The 23589-nt window shown below is 36.5% G+C and overlaps 1 protein-coding gene across 5 annotated transcripts in view; it reads right to left on the bottom strand.

Moving 5' to 3' along the window:
- Positions 1-23589, bottom strand: part of CPNE8 (copine 8) — a 110004-nt gene that overhangs the window by 33887 nt on the left and 52528 nt on the right. For 2 of the 5 annotated variants that reach the window (XM_055807796.1, XM_027793764.2), the window contains 4 exons: positions 22522-22626; positions 15766-15807; positions 9772-9847; positions 3039-3092 (listed from right to left, as the gene is read on the bottom strand). In XM_055807796.1, the coding sequence (XP_055663771.1) occupies positions 3039-3092; positions 9772-9847; positions 15766-15807; positions 22522-22626 (277 nt within the window). The other 3 variants (XM_055807798.1, XM_055807800.1, XM_055807799.1) reach the window with 3 other exon arrangements.

Here is a 23589-nt window from a genome sequence, read left to right as displayed (position 1 = left end):
CAAATAAAAGAGAGTCAGACATGAATTGTCATTTCCCAGTTGAACCAGTAGAGACATAAGCAAAATGTTTTTGGAGTTGTATCATTAAGATGTGATTTCCTACAGTATTAGAGGAAAAAAAAAAAAAAAAAAAAAAAAAAAAAAGAAACTATTTCAATAGGCCGTTCTTGAAAGGGAAGAGATAAATTTAGAAGTCTACTACAATTGCCTTTTTTTTAAGCTAAAGGATGGAAGACTGTATTCCAGGGCAGTCTACCAGATGTATGTCTTCCGATCACTGTGCACTACATCTACACATGAATATTACAGGCTAGATTATAATGCATCTATCCTATGAGTACTTCAACACCATTAAAAGAACTCAATTACAATTATTTATATCATTTCTCACCTCACATTAAAAGTGGTATTGAGTATTGATGCAAGCCAAGAATGCAAAAAACTAGTAAATGATACATATATATATATATATATGAAATATATTTAAAATTTTAAAGTGGAATGAATAAAGATGCAAAGAAAAAAATTTTCTTCAGTCCCAGCTTTGCTCATTCAGAAATGATAAAGTCAAAAACACAGACAGTGGTCTGAGGGTGTGACTGGCATCCCCAGAACATGAGTCATAGAGGTATAAACTCAAATGGAAAAGATCCTGCATTTAAGATCATCACATATTACATAACATTTATGAAGCAAAGAATTAAATCCAAAGTATTTTTGTTTTATTTACAAAGTGACACAAAACTTTCTTACAACATAAGTGCACCAGGTAGTCGGTGAAAACTGTTCAAGTAACTGTTTAAAGCAAATTCACTGATAATAATACAAGGAATAAAAAGAGGATGGAAGTTTGTCACAAAATTTGATTTGCCTTTAACTGCAGCAAAATATAAAACCTGAAAATATTCCTATGTTGTAAACTTGGACTCAGAATGAGACTATAGGTAGTAATTCTGTCCTCTATCCTACTTCCTTTGTCACAAGTTCTCTGTGAATCTTAGTGACTTACGAAGTCTAAACCCATCAAATTACCCTTCTAGTTGAGAACAGAAGACCGTAACAAAGTTCTACCAGACTACCAGTAGTCTTGCATATAAGACTGAAATATCTGCATTTTCCCACTGCACACAGTCCTTTTAATGGTTAATCTGTTATTACGGCTGGTCATCTCATTCCTAATTAGTTTAAGCAAATGTTTTCACTGAACCTGATTTAAAAAGGTAAAAAACAGAAACACACAACATCCTTCCAAAGCAGCCAAATGTTTACTTTCATACAGGCATTGACTATCAATGTTCCAAGTTTTATACAGTGTATTTTAAGTTTCACTACTTTGCTTTGTTCAAAACTAACCATGTATTCTGAAACATTTCTGCTTAGTATGTAGTTTGCCTGTCTGAATTAAAAATGACCCTTTCCGTAATAATGAATTAAGAAGGCTACTGCATGTACATAGTTCTTAAAAGCAGCAGTGAGCTAGCAGTCAATGATCTATACCCACTTTACTTAAAGTTCTCCAGAAGCCAACTTCCTCTTAGTGAGAATGATGTTCTTGGTACCTGGCTTGAAAATCTAGAAATCTGTGGGATAAGGAGTATCCTGGGTGAATGACAGGAAGAAAAAAAACCAAAACTGCAGGCAAACACATCGGAAAGTGACCATTTGGAGAAGCATAAGGAAAGCCTGAAGGACTAACAGAAGTAAGGGTAAACGCGGACAAAGAGGATTTGATAAATAAAAGAAATTACATTACAAAACCAACAGTAAAGAACACTGGCAAAGAAGGAAAGTTGCTAACAACTGTTTATTGGAAATTTGCATGTAAATTGAAGCAACAGATAAAAAGACATAGTTGATTTTGTCTGTCCAAACAAGAGTAAAACACATTCTTTCAAATGCAGACAGGTATATGTGAAGGTCTTGAAATATTTTAAACCAAAATCAATAGGGAAATTGAATATGTAAATCCATTTTTTAATCTTCTGTACCCTAAGCCAGTTTTCATATCTACAATTTTGAGTACAGTTACTTTTAGTATTGATTTAAAATAATCACTTCTGATAAGTTTATTACTTACTAATATAGCATAATAGAACTTTATTGTAACACGCTGAATTGTAGTAAAAGGAATATGTTAGCAAAAAATAAATTATCTAATGAATCAGTCTTATATGGTAAATTTTCATGGACAAGCAGCTTCTGCTTATATTTTACAATTTAAAGCAGAGGTATAAAATAAGTGTTTATTTTCCTACTGGTGAACAGACTTATACAACAATGTGAGAATGACAAAACATTCCTTCAAGACAACAGTTCAGAGTGAAAGTACTCCTACTGACTGCAGTGGAACCGTTCACGTGGAAAAAACCCCACATGCTGGATGTGTTTTCGAACAAAATATCTGATTATGTTTTCCAATACACAGTTCTTCAACGTTTATCTTAATTTCTTTGTGAAAGATGTCTTGAACATCACGGATGCCAGAACACGGAGCTGAGAAAGTGCTGAAGGGAATTATTCCCATTGCTAGCAAAAGGTTTGTAAAACCGAACATGGAATATGAACAAAAGGACATTAAACTCTCATCCCAAACAATACTAACAGGTCTTTCAACAAAAATTAAAAAAAACCCTGTTGGTAATTAAAAATGTTGACTCTTTTTGGTTTAGCCATGATAAGCATACTGGCTTTTACTGACGCTAGCTCAGCAATTAAATTTAAGAAGAAAATTTACTTTTAAAAGTGCAGATCTGTTTCACATTAAGAATAACAGTGTGTAGTCCAATAATTTCAAGAATTTTACTGAAATGTTGGTATAACTCATTTTGGAAATCATTGGCAACTTATCAGCACACTTGGACACAGCTTCTATCAAACTCTTCAAATTAAAAAAATCTGAAAATAAATGCGGTATAACAGTAAATATTTTATTGTTGTGGCCTTCACAGAAGGTTCTATTCTAATCCTGTTAAATTACAAGTCAACTATACTCCATTTCAATAGAAAAGCATCCAGTAACATAAAATATATTTACTTACTGTTCCAGAATTAACATACTTTTTCTTTTTTCCTTTTTTCTTTGGATTTATTACCTAGAAACACAGACACAAATATTAAAGCTGCATGATTTATGATTCAACATAAAGATAAGTGTTAAGATACTTTGCAGAAAGTAGTCTATTGTCAATGAACTCGAAATTTATTCAGCATACTGTTTACTTAGGCCCCTCAGTGCCGGGTTATATACATCCTTGAAGACAGATGAATTTATCTTCATGGCCCCTGCTAGGCAAGACAGTGTTGTTAGTCACATTTGACAAATAGGGGACTGGGGCAACAGAAGGGAAAGTGTTCATTAAATCTGAGTGCTCAGTGAAACACGTCTTTGATTTTTTACAAGATTCTGCATTTTTCTGCATTCCTGATTCCAGTGTTTCAGTGTACTGTGTCACCACTTATTCATCTCACAATACACCTCTTCACATTCCAGTTAATGTTTCCATCTTCTCCTCAGTATTATCTGAGAAAAATGAGAGCTGTTCTACTCCTAGTTTCTGTGTTTGGTGCAATGACAGGCTGACAGGAAGAGCAAATGGGGGGACAGATCACACTGTGCCAGAATAGAAACTGGTCAGTAATTTCATGAAAATGGCACATATCACCACCTGACTGATGTACAGGAGTTGTGGGGGCTCAACGCACTCCCCATACACAAGAATCTTCATAGAACTGGACCACAAAGCCTTTAACAGTTTTCTCGAATGTCTGGAACCTATACAATTTCTCACTGTCGTCATCAATAAAAATTGATTCCCTTCTGAATACCTACCCATTCAAAGGCAAGTCTCAGTCAGTTTCATTGCATACACATTAAAACATACTCCTGCTCTTTTCAAAATTGCACATGGAATTGGAAGCAAAACATTATTTTGTTTATTTGGTCGATCAACTATCTCCTACGTAACTAGGAAACTTAAATCCTTGCGGCTTACTGCCAAGTTTTACTGTAAAGTACTAACAGATGTTCTGTGAATGACAAGGAACGAAAACATTCCCAGCTGAAATCTTAGTCACTAAACTGCTATAAAATATTTAAACAATTTTGCCTGAAAATTGGAAACATAGTAATACATGTCTTCCAAAAATTCTCTCCATTCAACCAAAATGAATTTACATTTAAAGGTCACAGAAATTCTGTGCAATGTAAGGCATAAAGACAGAACTACCATTTGAGGTCTTTCCAAACAGGCTACATGAGAGTGACTCTTTCCCCCCAGTATGCCACACAGCCATCTGGTAAGTGTTCCTCAAAGCTTGTACTGCCTTACACACACATAAACCTTTCAACACTTCAAAAAAGACCCCAATAACCCCTGTCCCTCCTATTAACAGTGTCTTGACTGGTGAGAAATGGATTAAATCTGTGTAACGGTGGTTTACAAACAATGCAGTAATTCTTGTTGAACCAGAATCTTAGCCAGAAAGTGGCTCCTGCTGACAATTGCCCAGAAGAGGAAGGTGACGGTAACAGACTGCCTGCCTGCCCTGTGGCCCTTCATTCACAGCGCTCCAGAATCTAATGGTCAGGCCTGAGTTAGCAGCATATTTTTTGCCAGCAGTCATTAAATGCCAAAATGGAGATGCATCTGCACTTTCTGTTTCAGCTAACTTGACAATTGGCTTCTTAGGAATTGCTAGGAAATGCACTACAGCTTGGAGTGAAATATCATGGGAAAACAAGGCATCTACTTGGGCTCAAAGATGAATTAATGATGGCTTATCTCTCTCCTGTAATTCCAGGTACTATGATTATTGTAACATTCATGTGGTTTTGTCTCAAATTTCAGATCACTTTATAAATAAAACACTACTTTTTAGCCTCTGAAAGTCTCACACCCCTGCAGTAATCTAGGAAGATGCATGAACTCTTACCTACTAAAAGAGGTCAATTGAAAAGAGCTTGTTTTAGCAATCTGAAAATATGGAACACCCACACAAATACAAATTTCTCTATCTGCCTTGGGTCACTTTTTAAATACAAAACAATTACAAAAGAATTTGTCCAGTCTCTTTTATTCTGATATTGCATAGACTGATTATGTAGAAGCACTACCAAAGTACAGAGGATTGTAATGTGGGGAGGCAAACATGAGATGCTCAGGAAATGTATGCTATTGCTGGGAGTAAGGTATTGATACTATATTTAAGAAACTGCAAAATTACTTAAGATGTTATGACAGAATATTCCTGGTAGGGTAGGAGTCATGTCAGTGATACAACAGGAGAGGACATTTTCACTGCACACAGTAATCTCTGCTGTGACATTATCCATAGGAAACCGCTGTAAATCACAGTAACTCTGGGGTTGATCTTGTATCGAAATAAGAAAAAAAATTATGGCTTTCAGTTATCTTTGTCCTGCTTTGCACAGTAGCATTTTTGTTCATCTTCAAAATAAAAGTGCAGCATATAATTGGAGCAGCCTTTTTCCATACCTTGCATTCATGCTTGCTTAAATCATCATATTTGTGATCACCTATATTAGGAATATGAAATTTTATAAGATACTGGAAGTTTAATGGCAGTAGTCCAAGACGACTTAAAGGATAGCTTAACGAATGACAAAGATCTGCACCCAATACAAAAGAAAAAAACCAAGGCTATAGCCACATAGGCTTGTCTTCTCATTATTAGCAAGAATATCCTTGCATGAGGAAGAAAAAACACATTTCAGTTCTGAGAGACACCAGGCACGGAAACTGCATGATGCTGGAACTCATGGTGCAAATGTGGAAGCTAACCTAAATCCTTCAAAAAGCATACCTAAAACCTGGAAGAAGGCCTTAAGTATGTATTCTGAGGGAGATAAGAGGTCTTGAAATTAAACTGTCTACCAAGATAACCAAGACTAATTAGCTGGATTTGTCTTACACCTGAATCACCCTTGGGAGAAGCAGAACTGAAAGAAGTTCCAGCCCATGGGATTAAGATTGCATCAATGAAGATCTTGCAGACAAGCTGGTCAGGAGTTCCACCAATCCCAACACTTTTGTGAGTCTACATTCAGGAATAGGCTCCCCTACCAGAATGGACAAAGGGAACAGAACTGCAGCCTCCAGACAGCTAGTCATGGAACCATCCCAAAAGGAACTACAGCCCATATGAATCCACACCTCACCAGGTGGCATCACATAGCAGAAACGCCTGGATTACCTGCAATATAACTTGAAGGCAAATTAGTTGCTAATTTGGAAGAAGAGATGTTCATACTAACAAGACTATGTTAAAGGGAGATTTGGTGGAAAAAACAATTCCTGTTTTTTCAGATAGTACAAATGACCATTTTTGATGATGGGGAGACTTAGATATTACTTTCCCCTGGGGAAGGTGGGGAGGGAGGGATAAGATCAAAATCTTGGCTTTTGGCAACAATGTTGATCACAGATAGAGTTGCTAAGAAATACCAAGAAAAATATCACACACAATGCCCCAGGTAGAAGCTGGGAAGTACCTCTAGAATACCGGAAAGAAGAAATACTTTCAGGGACTTTCAAAGCAACAAGGGAAAAGAAATGCTAAGTTCTTTATTTTTTTTTTTTCAGTTCCTGTACTTGGTCTGCATTATATAAGACAAGGGTTGAAACTGCTGATGCAGTTAAGAGAAGCCACTTTATGCTACCAGAACTTCTAGAGTGTGGGAGGGCTCTGTATATGATGGCATTTTCCAAGAGAGGGCTGCTTTTAACTAGAATAATCTTGCCGGTAATCAGACCCAGGAATGGGCATTTGTACTGTCGTGTGATGACAGCAATCTATCGCATGAGGATAAGAGTCAAGGTCTAACCCAAAAGAGCAAGGCTCCAAGAAGCAAGGCAAAATGGAGGCAATTTCTAGCAGAATGCACTGTCACCTTTCCTATATTTCCCTTAGGCACTTTGGCAGATGCTGTATTCTCCTGAGTTATGTTCATTGCTCAACTGATACAAACACCTTGTAAGTGCATTAGAGAGGAGCCTATAGCCTATTCAAAGTGAAAGAAAAGAAAACACAACTAAAATCAAAACTGGACCATTCCTATCTTTAATACTATTTATAAACTCTGAAAGGGACAAAAGATCTCATATTTTATAATCAGTTTATTTTCATAAAGGATCTGTCAAAGAGTTATCAGACAGATATACTGCCTGGAAATCATTAAAAAAAAAAATGCACACCAAAAATGTCTACCTGTAACACACAGTTCTTTGGGTTCATGACTCTGTGATCTGAAGTACTGAATATGAACTTCATACTCAGACTCTTCTAAGGTTCCTCTATTCCCAGTATATGAACAACTTAGGACAACAAATACAGCACAGACCGTACCTTGCGTAAACAGTAGTTTTCTCGTGTTGTATGAATGCTCATAACCAGAAATGGAAGGCAGCAAAAATGACAGAAGAACTGACCGAGAAAGACAACAAAATAGTGAAGTCCAAATAAAGCAAAGGCTCTTTGCAAGTCTCAGCAAGTGAGGCTATGAAAGACCTACAGAGCAAAACCTACAGACTCAGTACTTCACCTTAGAGAAACTGAAAATATCTGGTGGAATCCATACACTTTGCCTATGAGCACGTGTGAGATGGAAGGTGCTAAAAAGCTTTAACACAAATGGCTGGACATATGCATACGTATATCAAAATGCTTTAGCATACATTTTCACACAGGTGTCCGGAACACATGCATTATTTCCATGTGAAAATTGCTGCTTTTGAGCCCTTGCAGGGAGTAAGTATCTCTTTATGGTTACACTGCTCTAAAGACGACCACCTCTTCCCAAACACCACCACCACATCTGCATCACAAGACAGCTGTGGGATTTTGAGCCAATGCATCAAGAATGCTTATCATCAGAACGGTGAATCAGATAGATGCCTAGGTACTGTTGTGTACCTAAGCACTAGGCTACTGCTGGGTGAAAAAGGAATGGTAAAAAGAACACAGGGCAATCAGGCAACTACACTTAGTTGCCTATCACTCACAAGCATGCATGCTCACACTCACACATGACAAAAACCCCAAAAACAAAAGAGGTGGAACTTGAAACACTCCACATTGCTTTACTATGGGAAAGAAACCAATTCCTTTTACAGCAATTCTGGAAGACAACTCCAAGTACACAATGCAATACAGTGCAGACACTTGACACAGACCTAGACGAGCCAGTGTGCGCACACAGCATAATGCAGGTAGACTCTGGTCCTGAAAGGAGGATAACCATGTTGTAGCAGCACGAGAACATGAGACTTAAGACAATCCAAGCAGAACTTACTAGCTCAGATGCTCCATGACCCTAACTCACCTGTACTGCTTCTAGCTGGGGAGCACATTTGCAGTATGTGAGGTCACGGTACTACAGACTGTTACCTACTGAAGATAAAGCTGAAATGATCTAAGTTATGCATAAAAATAATGGGGACTCAAAACCGAATAAGACATTTCTTGGATCTATGAAAACATAAACTGAAGTTTAACACTCCAGAATGTAATGTATTTCCCTAGGAAAAGTCTCTAAGTTGACACTTCTTCTCAGTGACAAAATACGTTTTAAATCTTTTCCTCATATTCCCTCTCCGTATTGAACACATTTTGAAATTTCACGATACATTTATTATTCCAGACTGAGATTCTTCTGGGATATTAACTTAAAAATGAAGTTTTAATGAAGGACTCTTAATGCTCAGACTCTTTTTTTTTATGCAGTCAATTTTTGTGCCCAAATCTGGGACAATTTTTAAAGGGACCTTTCCAAAAAAAGAAAAAAAAAAAATGCCCAAAATTACATCTCAATTTTTGTTTGCACAAACTCATTTATTGCTTCTGAGAATAAATTGCAGCATATTTTGAAGATTCAGTAAAGTTTTTTTCCTGGAAAAGAAAAGTTTCCTGTTTTGAAAATCCCAATAATCTCAGATTAAGAAAGAAGTCTTAAACTAGGGACTTATTAGAGCTCAAACAAACAAGTCTGCACAATTTTGTCCACAAGACCCTGAGGAAAACAGAGAAGAGAAAAAAAAAGACTACGAGGGAATGTGGATCCTCAATAAGGTCTTACCACAGTTAGATGTCATCTAACAATATAAAACTCTGTAATTGAATTGACAGCTGCCTGTCAATCCCAGTAGCTGACAGATGTATGAATCCTAAACCAGAAATGAGATGCAAATTTTTAAGCAAAGGTAGTAACTGACCACATGAAAAACCCTACCAATAAGTAAGATAAATTCTTTGTCACTTGTAAACCCTGCATCAAAACTCTAAAGATGCTGAAGCCTGCACTTAAATCAAAGGCATGTGACTGCATCTGAATATAGGCATCACCAGATAATTCTTTGGATAGGAGAAAATAGTATACAATGCATGTAACAGCTGGCAAAAGGAGAAATAAATGACAAATTGTTCCTACACAAACGGGGGTAACCCACTATTTACTCCAAGTTATGTCATACCAACCCAGCTGCTTGAAGTGCTCTTCTTGCCCTATCACAGCCCAGTGTGCATGCACATGCACACATACCCACTTTATATCTTTTTATGAAGCAACACTTTTAGATTCTCTGTTCTTCTTTCTAAAAGGAGAAATGTGAAACAATTTCAAAGTTTTATTTTCACAAGCACTGTGCAGATTTGACCAGTTTGCCAAGAAAACATTAGAAGTGTTCTCCTTTTATTTCCTGAAAGTGAGCAAAAACTCGCAATACTTGAAAGTGAGCAAAAACTCGCAATACTTACCTCATATACGTTGAACTGAGATTGCCCTCTTGACAACTCTCTGTAACTTGTTGTGAATTCCCCGATGAAATCATGGCTGTATAAAAAAAGGTTTCAAATCAAATGCACAGCAGTTAGTAATTTAAACATGTATTACATATATTTATGAAAAGGAGAAGCACAGCCAATATGAACTGATACCCAAAAAAGAAGCAATGGCAAAAGATATAATTTGCTTTAAAATCTTTATTTCCCCCTCTGCTGTGTGTTCACTCTATTAGCAATAAAAACTTAGAGATTAAGAGTATCAACTTAAATTTTTCTGATGGCTTCTGCTTAACTTAGCTGTACCACTTAGTAACCACTGAGGACTAGACTATAAATCAGTGATCTGACCCCTGTGTAAGCTTACAGAATCCGAAAAACCAGAGTGGGCCATCAAAGACTATCATGGTTTTCTCCCTGCATGACCACTAGCATCACAGACTCTGAACTGTGTGCGAGACTATGTGAGAGAAAGGGAGGTATTAAAAGTGTGAAAGGAGTAACTTGAACCAGAAAAGACGAGTCCTACCAATTTGTACAATGTGACATTGAGTGGTACTTTTATGGGCAGACCCAAAGCTTATTTCAGCTGCTATGTCTTCCCATCTGGGAGGAGAAAAGCAATCACTGGGGCTACACAGCTTAAGGTATTAGACACCATTGGAAAGCAGATCTTAACCAAACACTAAAGCAGTGGTTATCAAGTGTCCCCTTCCTAATTTCTATTTCTGCTCCAAAAATACTTTCGACATTCTTGTGCTGTCACCCGTGTTTTCAGAATTGTTTTGTCAACTCTTAAGCAGGGGAAGGCATGCTGCCAAGGACCCACTGTGAGCAGGGTGGCCATAGGGAGCGTAGTGGATGAAGCATCTTTGAGATAGGTGGCTGGAGTCAAGGAGCTAGGGCACAGAAACCACAGGGCTGCCAGAAGTGACTGAACTGCAGGTTCCTATCTCAGACAAGTACCTGGAATGGAAGCAACCACAGGGTTGAATGCCTAACGGCTGACTACACAACTCCCAGCCGTCACAAGACCTGCTCACATTCTCCACTTTTCCCAGACAAACTTTCCTCACTGCTGCTCCACTTCCCATTCCCCACTGCCTCATCTCCCTCCGTTCTCACAGTTGTTCCCTCTACAAAGCATTGTATCTCCTCTACACTCTGACTCCACATCTGTGAGCTATGAAACAGTTTTACCTTCCCTCCAGTGGTAAACTAGAATAGAAAGCCGAAGTTTCATCACTTTGTTACTTGTAAATCTGTTTTTTAAGAAATACAGCACACTTCTAACTAAGCTATAAACATTAAAAGCAAATTTAAATATATTTGAATGTTGCAAGAAGATGAAAAGTGGAAACAATCCACAGCAACATGGTATTTCTTTTTTGGTTTATTCACACTGAAATGAAATGAAAAAAATCAAACTCCAAATATAAACCTCAGTTTCTGAAACCAGCATGAATTCACAAAATATGTAAACCAAACAATTAAAAGCTCCAGTCATCATGCTAACGCATATGAAATAAGTAAAGCATCCTAAGGAAGCTTGGGAAATACTATATGGTGATGATACTCCTGATTACTCAGATTCAGAAGGGACCACCACTCATGGAACAGTCCCCTTACAGTTAGGAGATGCAGAAATTGCTTCTGAGACAGACAAAGAATTTTCATAAGAAGAAACGTATTTTGGAGGTATCATCTCTTTTGATTAAAAGCTCTCCAGAATGCAATGAGTATTTTAATAAGGGGAACAGAGGAAGCCATCCATACAGGCTATGGAACTTGAGTTCTATATAGGCTGTAGCATATAAGGTGTATTTAATCTTGGGTAACCATGGCACTGGAGAAAAATGCACCTTGGTTAAAAAGGAACCTTTCCCTTTCATCGCAATTCTTACTTCAGATTTTCAAGTCTGCTTGTATATTTCAAAGGCAGAAATTCAAATAATAGCTCAGTGGCTACCTATAAAAATGCTGTAGCAAACAGGAAACATAAGCAATTTCAGATAGGGCTGTCTCTGGGGGAAAAAAATATCTGTACTGCTTAAAAGTAATCATTTCTTTAATTCTAAAAGACAAAGGAAGGCCTCCTTTCCTTGTGGCAATATACAAAGGCTGACAAGAACTGAGGTAGAAAGATAATTCAAATCTCTGACTAATCACGTTAAAAATGTACCAGCATATATAACCAGTCTCAGAGTTCTCTGCATGTAAAAGACCATCAACCTGAATGTTCTTATACACTTAACACTCAGTATTCAGATGGAGGTACATCCCTCCACTAGGTTGGCTCTGAAAGATGAGTGCCATTCAGACAACATTTGCCTCTGCCAGAAGTATAACTCATTAAGAAAAACAAGGCACTGATCCCTCCCAGTATTCATGATCACACTTCATCAAATGGATCTTATTAGTCTCCAGACTGAGAATCCAAGTTATTGTCTTTGCCTTCCTAACACCAAATATTATTAGACTTGAAGACTTTTGTCCATGACTGGGATACCAGAACACTGAATCAGAGACTTTTAGCACATAAAATAATCACTTGAACCCCATCCTCCTAAATCTTCCACTTTTGACACTATGCTTTTAAGTGTTAACATCACTTTCAGAATTGTATTAACTTTGATTTTTTGAGTGATCTAAAGGGAAAAAAACAATGGAGGAAAGGATAATCATCACTAGAAATATGTCGATGAGTAAGGGGGAAAGTGCACTAATTTAAAATCCAACTATCTAGCTGGACAAGGAGGATGAAGATGGAGGACAAGAAATAATGTGAAAGAGCCTAGAATGTGAGACTTACAATCAGTGTTTAGATTCTCAGATGAATGTTTTGGTGGCCCCAGGTTAGCATGGTAATATTTATAGTTTTAAAATTCAAGAAGAAACCCACTTCTGCATAACAGATCATAAAAATCAAGACTGTGAAATAGCTTTTGCATCATGTATGCTAAGTAACAATTTCTCTGAAATTAGTGAAAAAGTCTTCAGGGAGAAATGAAAACATCAGAGTACTGCTGATGTGCTGAGGTAAGGCTGCACATCCCCTTATTTTTCCTTCTGTAAGACCTGTCTGCAAGTACTTCCTTGATAAGGACACTCCACACAAAAAACCCAGTCACTCTGTTTCACACAAGTCAGCTTGTCCAAAGTAACAAAAACTACTTTTGTAACTTCTTATACCATCAAATATTTGGGGGTTTGGCACAGCTTTTCGAAGCAATAGAAGGTATCAATTAGAACAAGTGGTTTGTATTTTGACATTTTTTGTGCAAAAACTGGTTTGAGACAAAGAAATGTTTAATAACTTGTAGTGTTAATATTAAAACAGTCCTGTATTGCTTTTAGTCAAGAAATTGTTGAAAAATTTAGTTGTCATGTTGGAAAATAAATGAGAGCTAAGAATATACAGTTACTCTTAACAATGTAATTCATTAATATGACAGTAAGAGCTCAATCGAAAGTACCCTGGAGCTGTTTTTTCAAAGCATAGATAACACAGAATGGGGGAAAAGGAAAAAAACCCTCTAAGTCAAGACTCAAGAAGTCAGAGTCAAATTAAGTCAAGATTCAGAAATCAAGTATATATGCACAGTAACGTTGCCTTACTGATTGCAGAATAACCTGCAATACTCTGTATAACTTGCTTTGCTATCTAGTAGGCTCTCTGATGATCTTTCAAAGGTTGTTTCTGCCCAGTGTGCACATCTCTGGAGCTAACAGACTCAGCATAGTGAGGTGATCAGCTACTAACTATAACAATTGCTTATAAACAAAGAGTCCATCGCAGATGGAAATTAATATAAACAGGAACATTGTGCAAAAAATTGATAGACTAATTCTTTAAAGGGATCCACTTCAGAGACATTTGACAATTTCAAAGTTAAATTAGGCACTTAGGTTCTTGCTACCATCACTACTAAGTCATAGGCACCACCAGCTGGCAATTTATTCCAGTTAGGATGGATTCAATCAGACCATTTTCCCCGGTAAGCTACTGAAGTAGCTTAAATGATTAGTTCAATCTAGTTGTCTGATTTTTACGTTGTCTGAAGTTACATGAGATGAGTGCTGTCTCATCTTTATGAGGAATTTAACATACAATATGTCCATGTTCTGCTGTTTCTAAATTCAGAAAAGGTAGAAAGCAAAAGGCAAAAAAAATTATCACAGAATTAGAATAAAAAGGAATACGTATAAATATTATCCTTCCCTTTTTGATTTTTAGATATTAGTTTTATAGCTATTCAGAGTGGGCTGTGCGCAAAAGCAGATAATCTTTCAAACTGTTTGGGACAATCTAGGGGCTAATGATTGCCTGAATTCCACAGTATATTGAAGATTTCACTCAGAATTGCAGCTACATAATATTCTTTGTTAGATTTCTTTCTCTTCTTGTTAATCATACCTCAGTTTCAGATTTTGGATGAAATAGGATGGCACATGGGGTTTGATACATTAAAAAAATACAATTCTATTTTCTTTAACTTGGCAATATATTTTGTCATTATTAGATTACTTTAAAAAAACATTGTCGTTTATACACAAAAGTGTAGCTATATCACAGATTTTAAGGATCTAGCAAATCTAAGTGAGGAACAGAGGGCATTAATAGAAATTCATCATTATAGTGAGGCAGTGATTTTTTTGTTAACATGGCTTTGTTAATTTCAATCCTTGTATTTTTAATTACCAGGTAATGTTATTTTGTCTCTCCAGGGAATATCTAATCAAGAAGGATGAATTTACACTAGCAGGTATTTACAGAAGGTAAGCGCATGATAAGAATGCTTATAAATCACCAGGCTTCATGATGGAACCAAAAAGACAAAAGTATAAGCTGAGAAAGCTGAAACTGGTTTTGGACCTTGTCAGCAAGGAAATGAATGGCAGAACAGGATAAATTTGCCCATTATGATTACAAGATCTGTTGGGCCACAGAAGCACAATATCATTAGCTATAGTACTAGAAGCAAATTGCATTAGCAATATTAAAGACATTACTGTGTAATAATATTGTTTTAAAAATACAAATGTATGTGCATATCCATATAGATAAAAATATAATTTGAGAGCAAAAGGAAATAATTAAGACAGACCAACTTAAAAATAAAGAGAGATCAACATATTACATACAAGTTCTAGTACCATGATTCATGAGTACAGTTTCTAACCAAAATATTAAGATACAAGCTCAAATAATTTTAAAAGGAGTATCAATCCAGTCTGATAAAAAATAATTCTATTTTCTTTGTCAAAATAAAGGCAAATTGAAAGGCTAATTTCTTCAGAAAAGAGGTACACTCATTACAGACAGAAAGCTTGAATAGTAAGATTGCTCCTCTTGAATTTAGCAACAGAAATTCCATGTACGTTCCACCATTCTCTTTCTAGCAACAAGCTATTTAAAACCCAGGTCTTCCAACTCTAGAGTTTACAACAACGTTTTGATGAAGACAGGCAAGGAAATGAACATTCAAACCCAATGTGAAATTATGATAATAGGTAGTTTCTACATTGCAATATCTAGGCAACCATGAAGTAGCAATTACAGGGTCATGCATTTTATCATATTTGAAAAGCAATGGTTTATCAAGCAGTGTTTTAAGCAAAGGAAAGTAAATTATAAAATGGATTTTGCCTCTCTTCATACACGTACAATAACTGATGACATGAAGTTCACAAGACTGATTTTGCAGATCACAAAGCAGACTATCTTGCTTCTTCCATGTATCAACATGCACACATCATGTTTGAAATAGGCTAATACATCAGCATTTACCACAACTGCAAAATAAAACAGAATGATAGCAATACTTTTTTTTCAGTATCTGTGCCTCTGAATACTGATAAATACCATTCTCCAGACCTGTTCTGGCCCTGTATATCTACACATTTCAAAACACATATATAAATATGCATGGATAACCCTCAGGTTTAACAATAGATTTAATGTCTTACCTTCCATCTCTATCCCAATCATACACCTCGACTTTAATTGTCCTAAAAAAATAAACAACAAAGCAATACAAGCCTATTAAAATATATATTAAAATGTACCAGGTCCGCATTTAATTCTTGCATTTTAATAGCATATGGGTGCATCAGTTGTGCCAAATCCAGAAGGCAGAATTTTCCAGTCATTTCTCATGTGGCAGAAAATAGCAAGTCACTCAGGTTACCCTACATATTTTCATGTATTAATAGTAAAATAGAGTGGAAGCTAAGGAAACAATTAAACACATTGGAAGTTTAACCACTATATTTTAACCTGCTGATGCTCTGAATTTTCTGTGTTTTTTATAAAGAATCTTTAAACCTTGAAAGTATTATCAAGGTTTTTAAGAACATTAATGAACTGGAAATTATTGTGAAGCTTTCTTTGGTATATTCTATTATCTGGAAAAGGGTATCTGCTGCGGGGTAATAACATCTTACAGAAAAAAGTAATACATCCATATTTGAGAAGAAGCATGCAGAGTTTGAGAGGGCCTTTGTAAAACAAAATTATTAAGCAGCACAGTAGAGAGTAAAAGCAACGTTCACACTACGAAGTAAAGCACATTTAAAGCAGAAAGGAATTCTACTCCATATTTTTGGTTCTTAAATGAAAATAGCTACTCCAGAACACAATCAAACTTCAATACGGTAGACAGTATTAGCCCCTTCTAAACATTGTGCAGTGATGAAAAATGAAACCTGTGTGGGATCACCCAAGATTTTGTGAAGGCCATGGCTGTGGCTGCAGATGAAAGAATTTATAGTTCCTTAAAGACTGCACCCTTCCACTCTTAAACTCCCCCCAGCTCTCAACAGAGGCTGCAGCTGCTTGGTTAACTGACCAAAGAGGACAGAAATCACAGCATTTTTATTTATTTATTTATTTAATTCTTACAAAGTCATTGAGAGAGTTGCTTAGTTCTTTCATCAGGCTACCCTAAATAACCATCAGATTATACAACATAACCATGATTCTGACTTCCTAGAATGAAATGAGACAAGCAGATTGTGGGGTGTGGGAGGGAACATGACAGAGGCAGGCTTTGGGTACCAGGCTTCCCAAACTGACAGATTGCCCTGGACACTGTGGGAATACTCACCCACCTCTTAGTGAGCTGTTGGGCAAGCTGGGTAACAAAATGTTGAAGTCTGCCAAGACACAAGTACTTAGTGCAAACAGTTTTTCAATAGGAAAACTAACTATAATTTCCTTTTAATCAGAATTGAAAGCCAAACTAGTAGATTATTATACAGACAAAATAATACATGGATCTATAATATTTTTTCACAGTATAAAACAGTAACTAGCAAATTTTCAGGGAAGCACCTCATGAAAAATGTTATGTATATAATGGATTCATACAGTTTCTTGAGCCCTTCTGATGAATCTGCAACTGGCTACTGTGTTGCGGTTTAACCCCAGCCAGCAACTAAGCACCACACAGCTACTCGCTCACTCCCCACCCAGCAGGATTGGGGGGAAGAGAACGGGAAGGGTAAAAGTGAGAAAACTCATGGGTTGAGATAGAAACGGTTTAATAATTCAAATAAAATAAAATAATAATAATGCTAAATCATACTGAAAAGAAATTAACAGAGAGAAATAAACCCCAAGAAACACAAGTGATGCAAATGAAAACAATTGCTCGCCACCAACCGATGCTCAGCCAGTCCTCAAGCAGTGGCCCCCTGGCCAGCCTTCCCCCCAGTTTTATTGCTGAGCATGATGTCATATGGTCTGGGCTACCCCTTAGGTCAGCTGGGGCCAGCTGTCCTGGCTGGGTCCCCTTCCAACTCTTTGTGCATCCCCAGCCTACTCCCTGCTGGCGCGGGGTGAGGGGCAGAAAAAGGCGTCAGCAATAACTAAAACATCCCTGCGTTATCAACACTGCTTCCAGCACAAATGCAAAGTACAGCCCCATACTGGCTACTATGAAGGAAATTAACTCGACCCCAGCCAAAACCAGCGCATGTGTGAATCTGGAAACTAAGACATGATACGGGAACAGTTTTAACTAAACGTATGATCCAAAAAACAAGGTCATGTACCTCCTATGCAGTACTTCACGTTTACAAGACTGTACCTCTCTTATGAAGAAAGGCTCAGAGGGCTGGGGTAGTTCAACCTGGAGAAGAGAAGGCTCCGGGGAGACCCTACTGTGTCATTTCAATAAAGGGGGCTTACGAGATGGAGACTTTTTAGCACAGCCTGTGGTGACAGGACAAGGGGAAACGGTTTTAAATTGAAGGAGGGTAGTTTCAGACTGGACATCAGGGAAAGTTTTTACAACGAGGATAGCGAGACACTGGCACAGGTTGCCCAGAGAAGCTGTGGAAGCTCCTGGAAGTGTCAAGGCCAGGCTGGATGGGGCTTTGAGCAGCCTGGTCTGGTGGAAGGTGTCCCTGTCCACAGCTGGGGCGTTGGACTAGATGATCTTTAAAAGTCCTTTCCAACCCAAACTGTTCTATGACTCTATTACACATATAAAAGCTACAAATGGAAGATGAATATGGAAATGAACTGTTTTCTTATGAGTAAAGGGAACCTCTGAGGACGGCTCTAACTGTTCTTGCTTCAGCGATGACTGGGAAACAGACGAATGTAGAAAATAAAAGTCTCCCATGCACAAGATCAATCTTATTTTACATACTTACTTGAGTAGTGGATTTCTTAAGATGTAAATACTATAGAGCGTACTGTCATCAACATCATTAATGAAACAGGAAACATATCACGACAGAGATAGCATACTGTTTTATTTATCTCCTTTTACTACAGAGTGTACATATATGTAAATTAAACAATCAGTAATAATGAATCCTATCCAGCCTAAAATGCACGAAAATGGAACAGAAAAAATAACACCTCCAGACTTCTTATATTTTAAGAAACTACTTGCTTACTGTTATTCTTCAGAACAGTTTCACATGAAATTAAGTCATCAGGTCTGTGTTACTAATAGAGGGGATAGGAATCCAAGCAATTGCTTTATAATTTGCTTCCACAGAACAAATTCACGCCTAGATGTTTTTCACATTTTTAATGTGATATTCCAATATAGGCACAGAAGGAGTTGCTTTGCCTGGAAGTTTCTCTTTCTGACTCGGATTTAATGGCTCTGACCACACCATTTGTAACATTTCATCCCTCTTGTGGAATTTCAGTTTGTGGTTAAGTTACCTTAGAATGAAAACTGTTTAAAGTGAAAGCTGTTCTGTGGAATGAAGTTTTCTTGAGTCCAAACATACTTTATCCCACCAAGTATTTGACCCTTGAAAGGAGACCACATGCAATTTAGTAAAAAAAGCAGTATCACAGAGCTTTTTCCCTAGAGACCCATTATTTTATTTCCAAGTTTCAAAACCTGTTATTGTTAAGATAGACAGGACATGCTAGTAAGTTTAGATTTACATAAGGTTTAGTGGGACTTAAGTTTTTAATTGTCTTATGATTCTGTGTTCAAATAACCAAATCATCTCAGCGAGAAAACATGAATTATAAGATAAATCCTTAAGATTATCAAGATAAATTACTGAGAATGATCTTCAGACATACAACTTCAACAAGAACAATTCTTCCCTGAATACAGCTCCTCTCTTCTGAAATTTATTTCAAATTAAAAAGATTGATCACAGACCTTGAGTTTTACCTATTTTGCATGACATGCAACCTATTAAAAGGCCTTTCAAATCTTCACACACTGATATTTTGCTCTCTCTAAACTGCTATTTTATCTTAAAAGGACAGTTTAGAGGATGGGTTCTCTATTTTAGTTTTTAAAAGATCTAATTTACAAAGAAATCAAGGTTAGAGAATGTTGGGGTTTAGGGTATCTCAGTCTTAAAACTTTTATGCATAAAATAACTGTGTGTAAGTGCTATTTGAGAGCTCATATTAAAAGAATGAAAGAACAAAAATACTAGAGATACCAAGTACTACTGTAGTACTGAAATCCCATCCCTGTGACGGCTGAAAGCATACTGTATGATTATATAGTTTGAGAAAAATTAAGGAAATCCTGGCCTTTTCACAATGGAAAAGTGATAGAGCTCACTCAAGCATACACTAACTGAAGATTTAATCTCCCTGAAACCAGAATGAATGTTTACTGTGATATATTCCTACTAATAATATTATTCCTATCTATCACAAAACCCAGAGCACCAAAATTTGATCTGTGAGACTGTCATTATCTGAAAGAGACTTCTGGGGTTTGTGTTTCTGTGTATTACCATGCTGACTTTAGGAATCTAATCCTCACCTTTAGAAAGAAAATTTTTCAAACAAACTTCCCCAGTCTCTGGATGCTTTTTCTGGACTATAAGCAGACACTAATTTGAATAAATATGGCAGCTAACAAGTATTTCTTAATCTGAAACATGTAGGCAGGATTATGTAGTTCCATAGAGCCTTTAAATTCCTAAGGCATTCACTGAGCACATTATCTTAAAAGCATTCAAAGTAGAATCAACATGAGAAAACAGTAGTTACACAATAATTCGAGGCATGCTATTACACTTTTTAATTCTCTTTTGGAATGCCACAATTATTTCAAAATGCCTCTACCATAATATCTTTTGAAATTATTATGAAAACATTTTTTCTTTAATATGATAAACAGTGCAGCATCCAGAGACTAGCTTCATGAGCACCGTTAGGCTTATGCACTATGGACATGAACCCATATACAAGTTAAAAATTCTATTTTATTAGAATGAACTTATGAATTTGCTGTATTTCTATTGTGCCTAATTGGAAGAATAACCAACATGGCTGACGTCAAGTACTTCACAAGGAGAGTGTCAGCAACGTAGGAGAACCCTTTTTCCTTTAGTTTGATGGAACACAACATCAAGTACTGTAAGAGTTTCACAGATCAAATAAAGCAGCTAAGATCTGGTAGGAAAGATAGAAAAATGGCCATTCCCCTGAAAAATCATAAAAAAATACAACTTTCCCCAGACAAAAAAAAGAAATCACAAGTCAATTAGCTTTTGACCTTTTAATAAGCGACTTATAAAGACAGATTTTTAAGTCTACTAATGTGAAAGCATTCTGCTTAGCTTAGTGAATATAAGCACTTCTTACTCTCCTGCTTCTTCATATTGACTACTGAGTTTCAGTCAGTTGATTCAAGAGTTGGTTTGTTTATCCCCTGGCATTAGCTAGTAAATTAAAAGTTCAAGAAATGCCTCCCCAGAAGACTAGGCTTTCATGGTAACCAATTAAAATAATTTTAGTGTACACATAAAATGAATTTTGTCTATCATCAGCCTGATAAAGAAATGCAATAGTTATGACATGGCAAAATCATGTACTACGGTAACATAAAATGTATGTGAATGGATGGTAATCATGTACATGGAAGCTGAAAACAAAAATTGAGGTAGAAAAGTAACTACTTAAATTCCAAACTGAAGATTGTTTCAAAGACACACTCGTGGGAAAATGATCAATTTGAGCAAACTCTTAGTTAATTTCCCTACAAGCAGCAATATATTTCAGCAAAGGATTTAGCTTCTCCTGATGGGAACATGGTTAGACAAATGCAATACTAAACTACTTCTTATTTTAATCAGTAAGATAAAGTATCTTATATATTTTCATATCTGTTATATAATATAACAAGATATGATCATACCGATCTCAACGTGATAAAATAAAACAGATGTTTAGGGGTTAAAGGCATTCAAACCAGACTTCTGACCTTTTGCCTTCGAAATACCCAGACCAGTACATTTTGCATCTCTCTAGTTTCCACAGTCTCTGTGAAGCTGAATCGAACCTTAGCACATCTATCCATCTATCTACTACATTCAGCTTACGTATTATGCATATTTTTAGTCTAGTCTTCATATATTTCCTTCACGTTTTTAAACTAAGTATTACACTATACACTGCTAAAAGTATTATGACTAATTGATAAATCTGTACTTCTTCAGAGTCTTACTAAAATAACTCCAGTACTCCAGATTCCAGGAAGAAGAGAGAAACTACCAGACATTTAACTGGGTACTTAATAATAACAGCAAGAGCTAAATGCATTTCAAAAACATGAATGGTGACAACAAGAAGTCATCAACAGGAAGTTAAACATTTTTCCTGTTGATATTATTAGAAGTTAACATCCATTTTTAAGGAATCTAAAAATATCCATTGTTCCTCAACTAATTTGTTTGTTATTATTGGTAAAATATTGGTTAAAAACATGGTATTATTACCATGTTTTCCTAAGATGGATCCTTCTGCCTGGGATCACTGAAAGCTTCAAATCTGAAGAGATGATGATTAACTTCTGTGCTTCTCATCTACTTAATCAGCATCCTCTGACATTACAATGTCATGCAAGGAAGACACATCGTTATTGTCCTCCACTGAAACATTATTAAAAAATACTTGTGCACACTAGTAACAGTGGCCATTATTCAAATTGGTCTTTTCTTTGTAACCGTTTCTTAATCACACCAGAGAGACCAAAGAACTTTTTTTCCAGAAATCACCACTAACTTTTTCTACAGATTTACCATATTGACTTTATTTTCCTAAATTCTCTAATGTGATGAATAGTTTTGAATACACACTATCCTTTCAAAATGCTGATTAAATAACCTAAATAACATCAGGAACTGAATTGCATAGAAAAACTTACATATGAAAGAATACATGAGGTAAGGAGAAAAAAAGGTTAAGCTAAGAAAGCTTAACCTATAGCTTACCGGTCATAGTCTCCATTACACAGTGCTCTGACAGAAATCTTGAATGCCTGCCACACCGGATTTAATGTATTTTTTATGACTTCTGTTTTGTGGCAGATTGTAAAACTGTAATAAAAAAGATATAATTTGTATTTATTTACTTCTTTTGTGTCATCAAACATGGAATCAAATGAGCTGTAATATGTATTCACTCATACAATGTCCAAGTCAAATTTCAGATAAGAAAAAAAGAAATGCAGTGAAATCAAAGAGAAGGGACAACTGAAGAGGACAGACCTGTTTGAGAGAGATTACAGACTCGGGTGCTAAACAACTGTAAGCCTAAAACATTTTTACCCAAAACTTCAACAAGAATTACAACCATTTAGTGAGTTAGGCAAGAGCAGTCTCCATCCCACTTGTTTAAACAGGCCTTGTACAGCCAGGAATCAGTCACCAGAAAGAAAATGGTCTGGTAAGGATTTGACTTCTGCTTAGTGGTTAAGAAACTGAGCCAAGGAAGCCATGGCTTTCTGATTCTTCTTCCCCATTTTATGTTTATGAGATTTTAACTGGGGCTGCCTCAGGTAAAACATATAAGCCTCTGTGAGATAACATGATCACCTTCTGTCAGGTGAAATACAATAAATTGTTTTAATGCATTTTGCTTCTCTAAATGATGCAAGATTAAAATAATTCTTTTGAATCCTCATCTTGGGGACTGAATTGTTCAAAAGAAAATAGGAGGCAAGGTCACTGGTGAAATCACTACTGAAATTCTACATACAGACATAACTAAAGTTGTCCTTTGAGGGAATACCTTCCTTATGTTCCAAAGGCCTATGTTTTAATCCTGGCTATGATTCAGAAGACATGCCTGAAGCTAAAAGACAGAAAAGGGAGCATCCTTTTGCCCATGGGTGCAGAGGTACTGCCTGAACCTCCTGTTGGAGGAGAGTATTCAGGAGAGCAATAAAGAATCAGTGGCTCAACACTCACCTCCGGGAAGGAAGCAGAGAAGCATGACAAGGCAAAGAGAAACAGCATATAGCACCACTCCCAGTAATGCCCAGAGAAATTCCACTTATG

This window comes from Falco peregrinus, chromosome 6, assembly GCF_023634155.1.
Source record: "Falco peregrinus isolate bFalPer1 chromosome 6, bFalPer1.pri, whole genome shotgun sequence".
NCBI lineage: Eukaryota > Metazoa > Chordata > Aves > Falconiformes > Falconidae > Falco > Falco peregrinus.
Note: the sequence above shows the minus strand (reverse complement) of the source record. Positions and strands in the feature narration are given on the sequence as shown.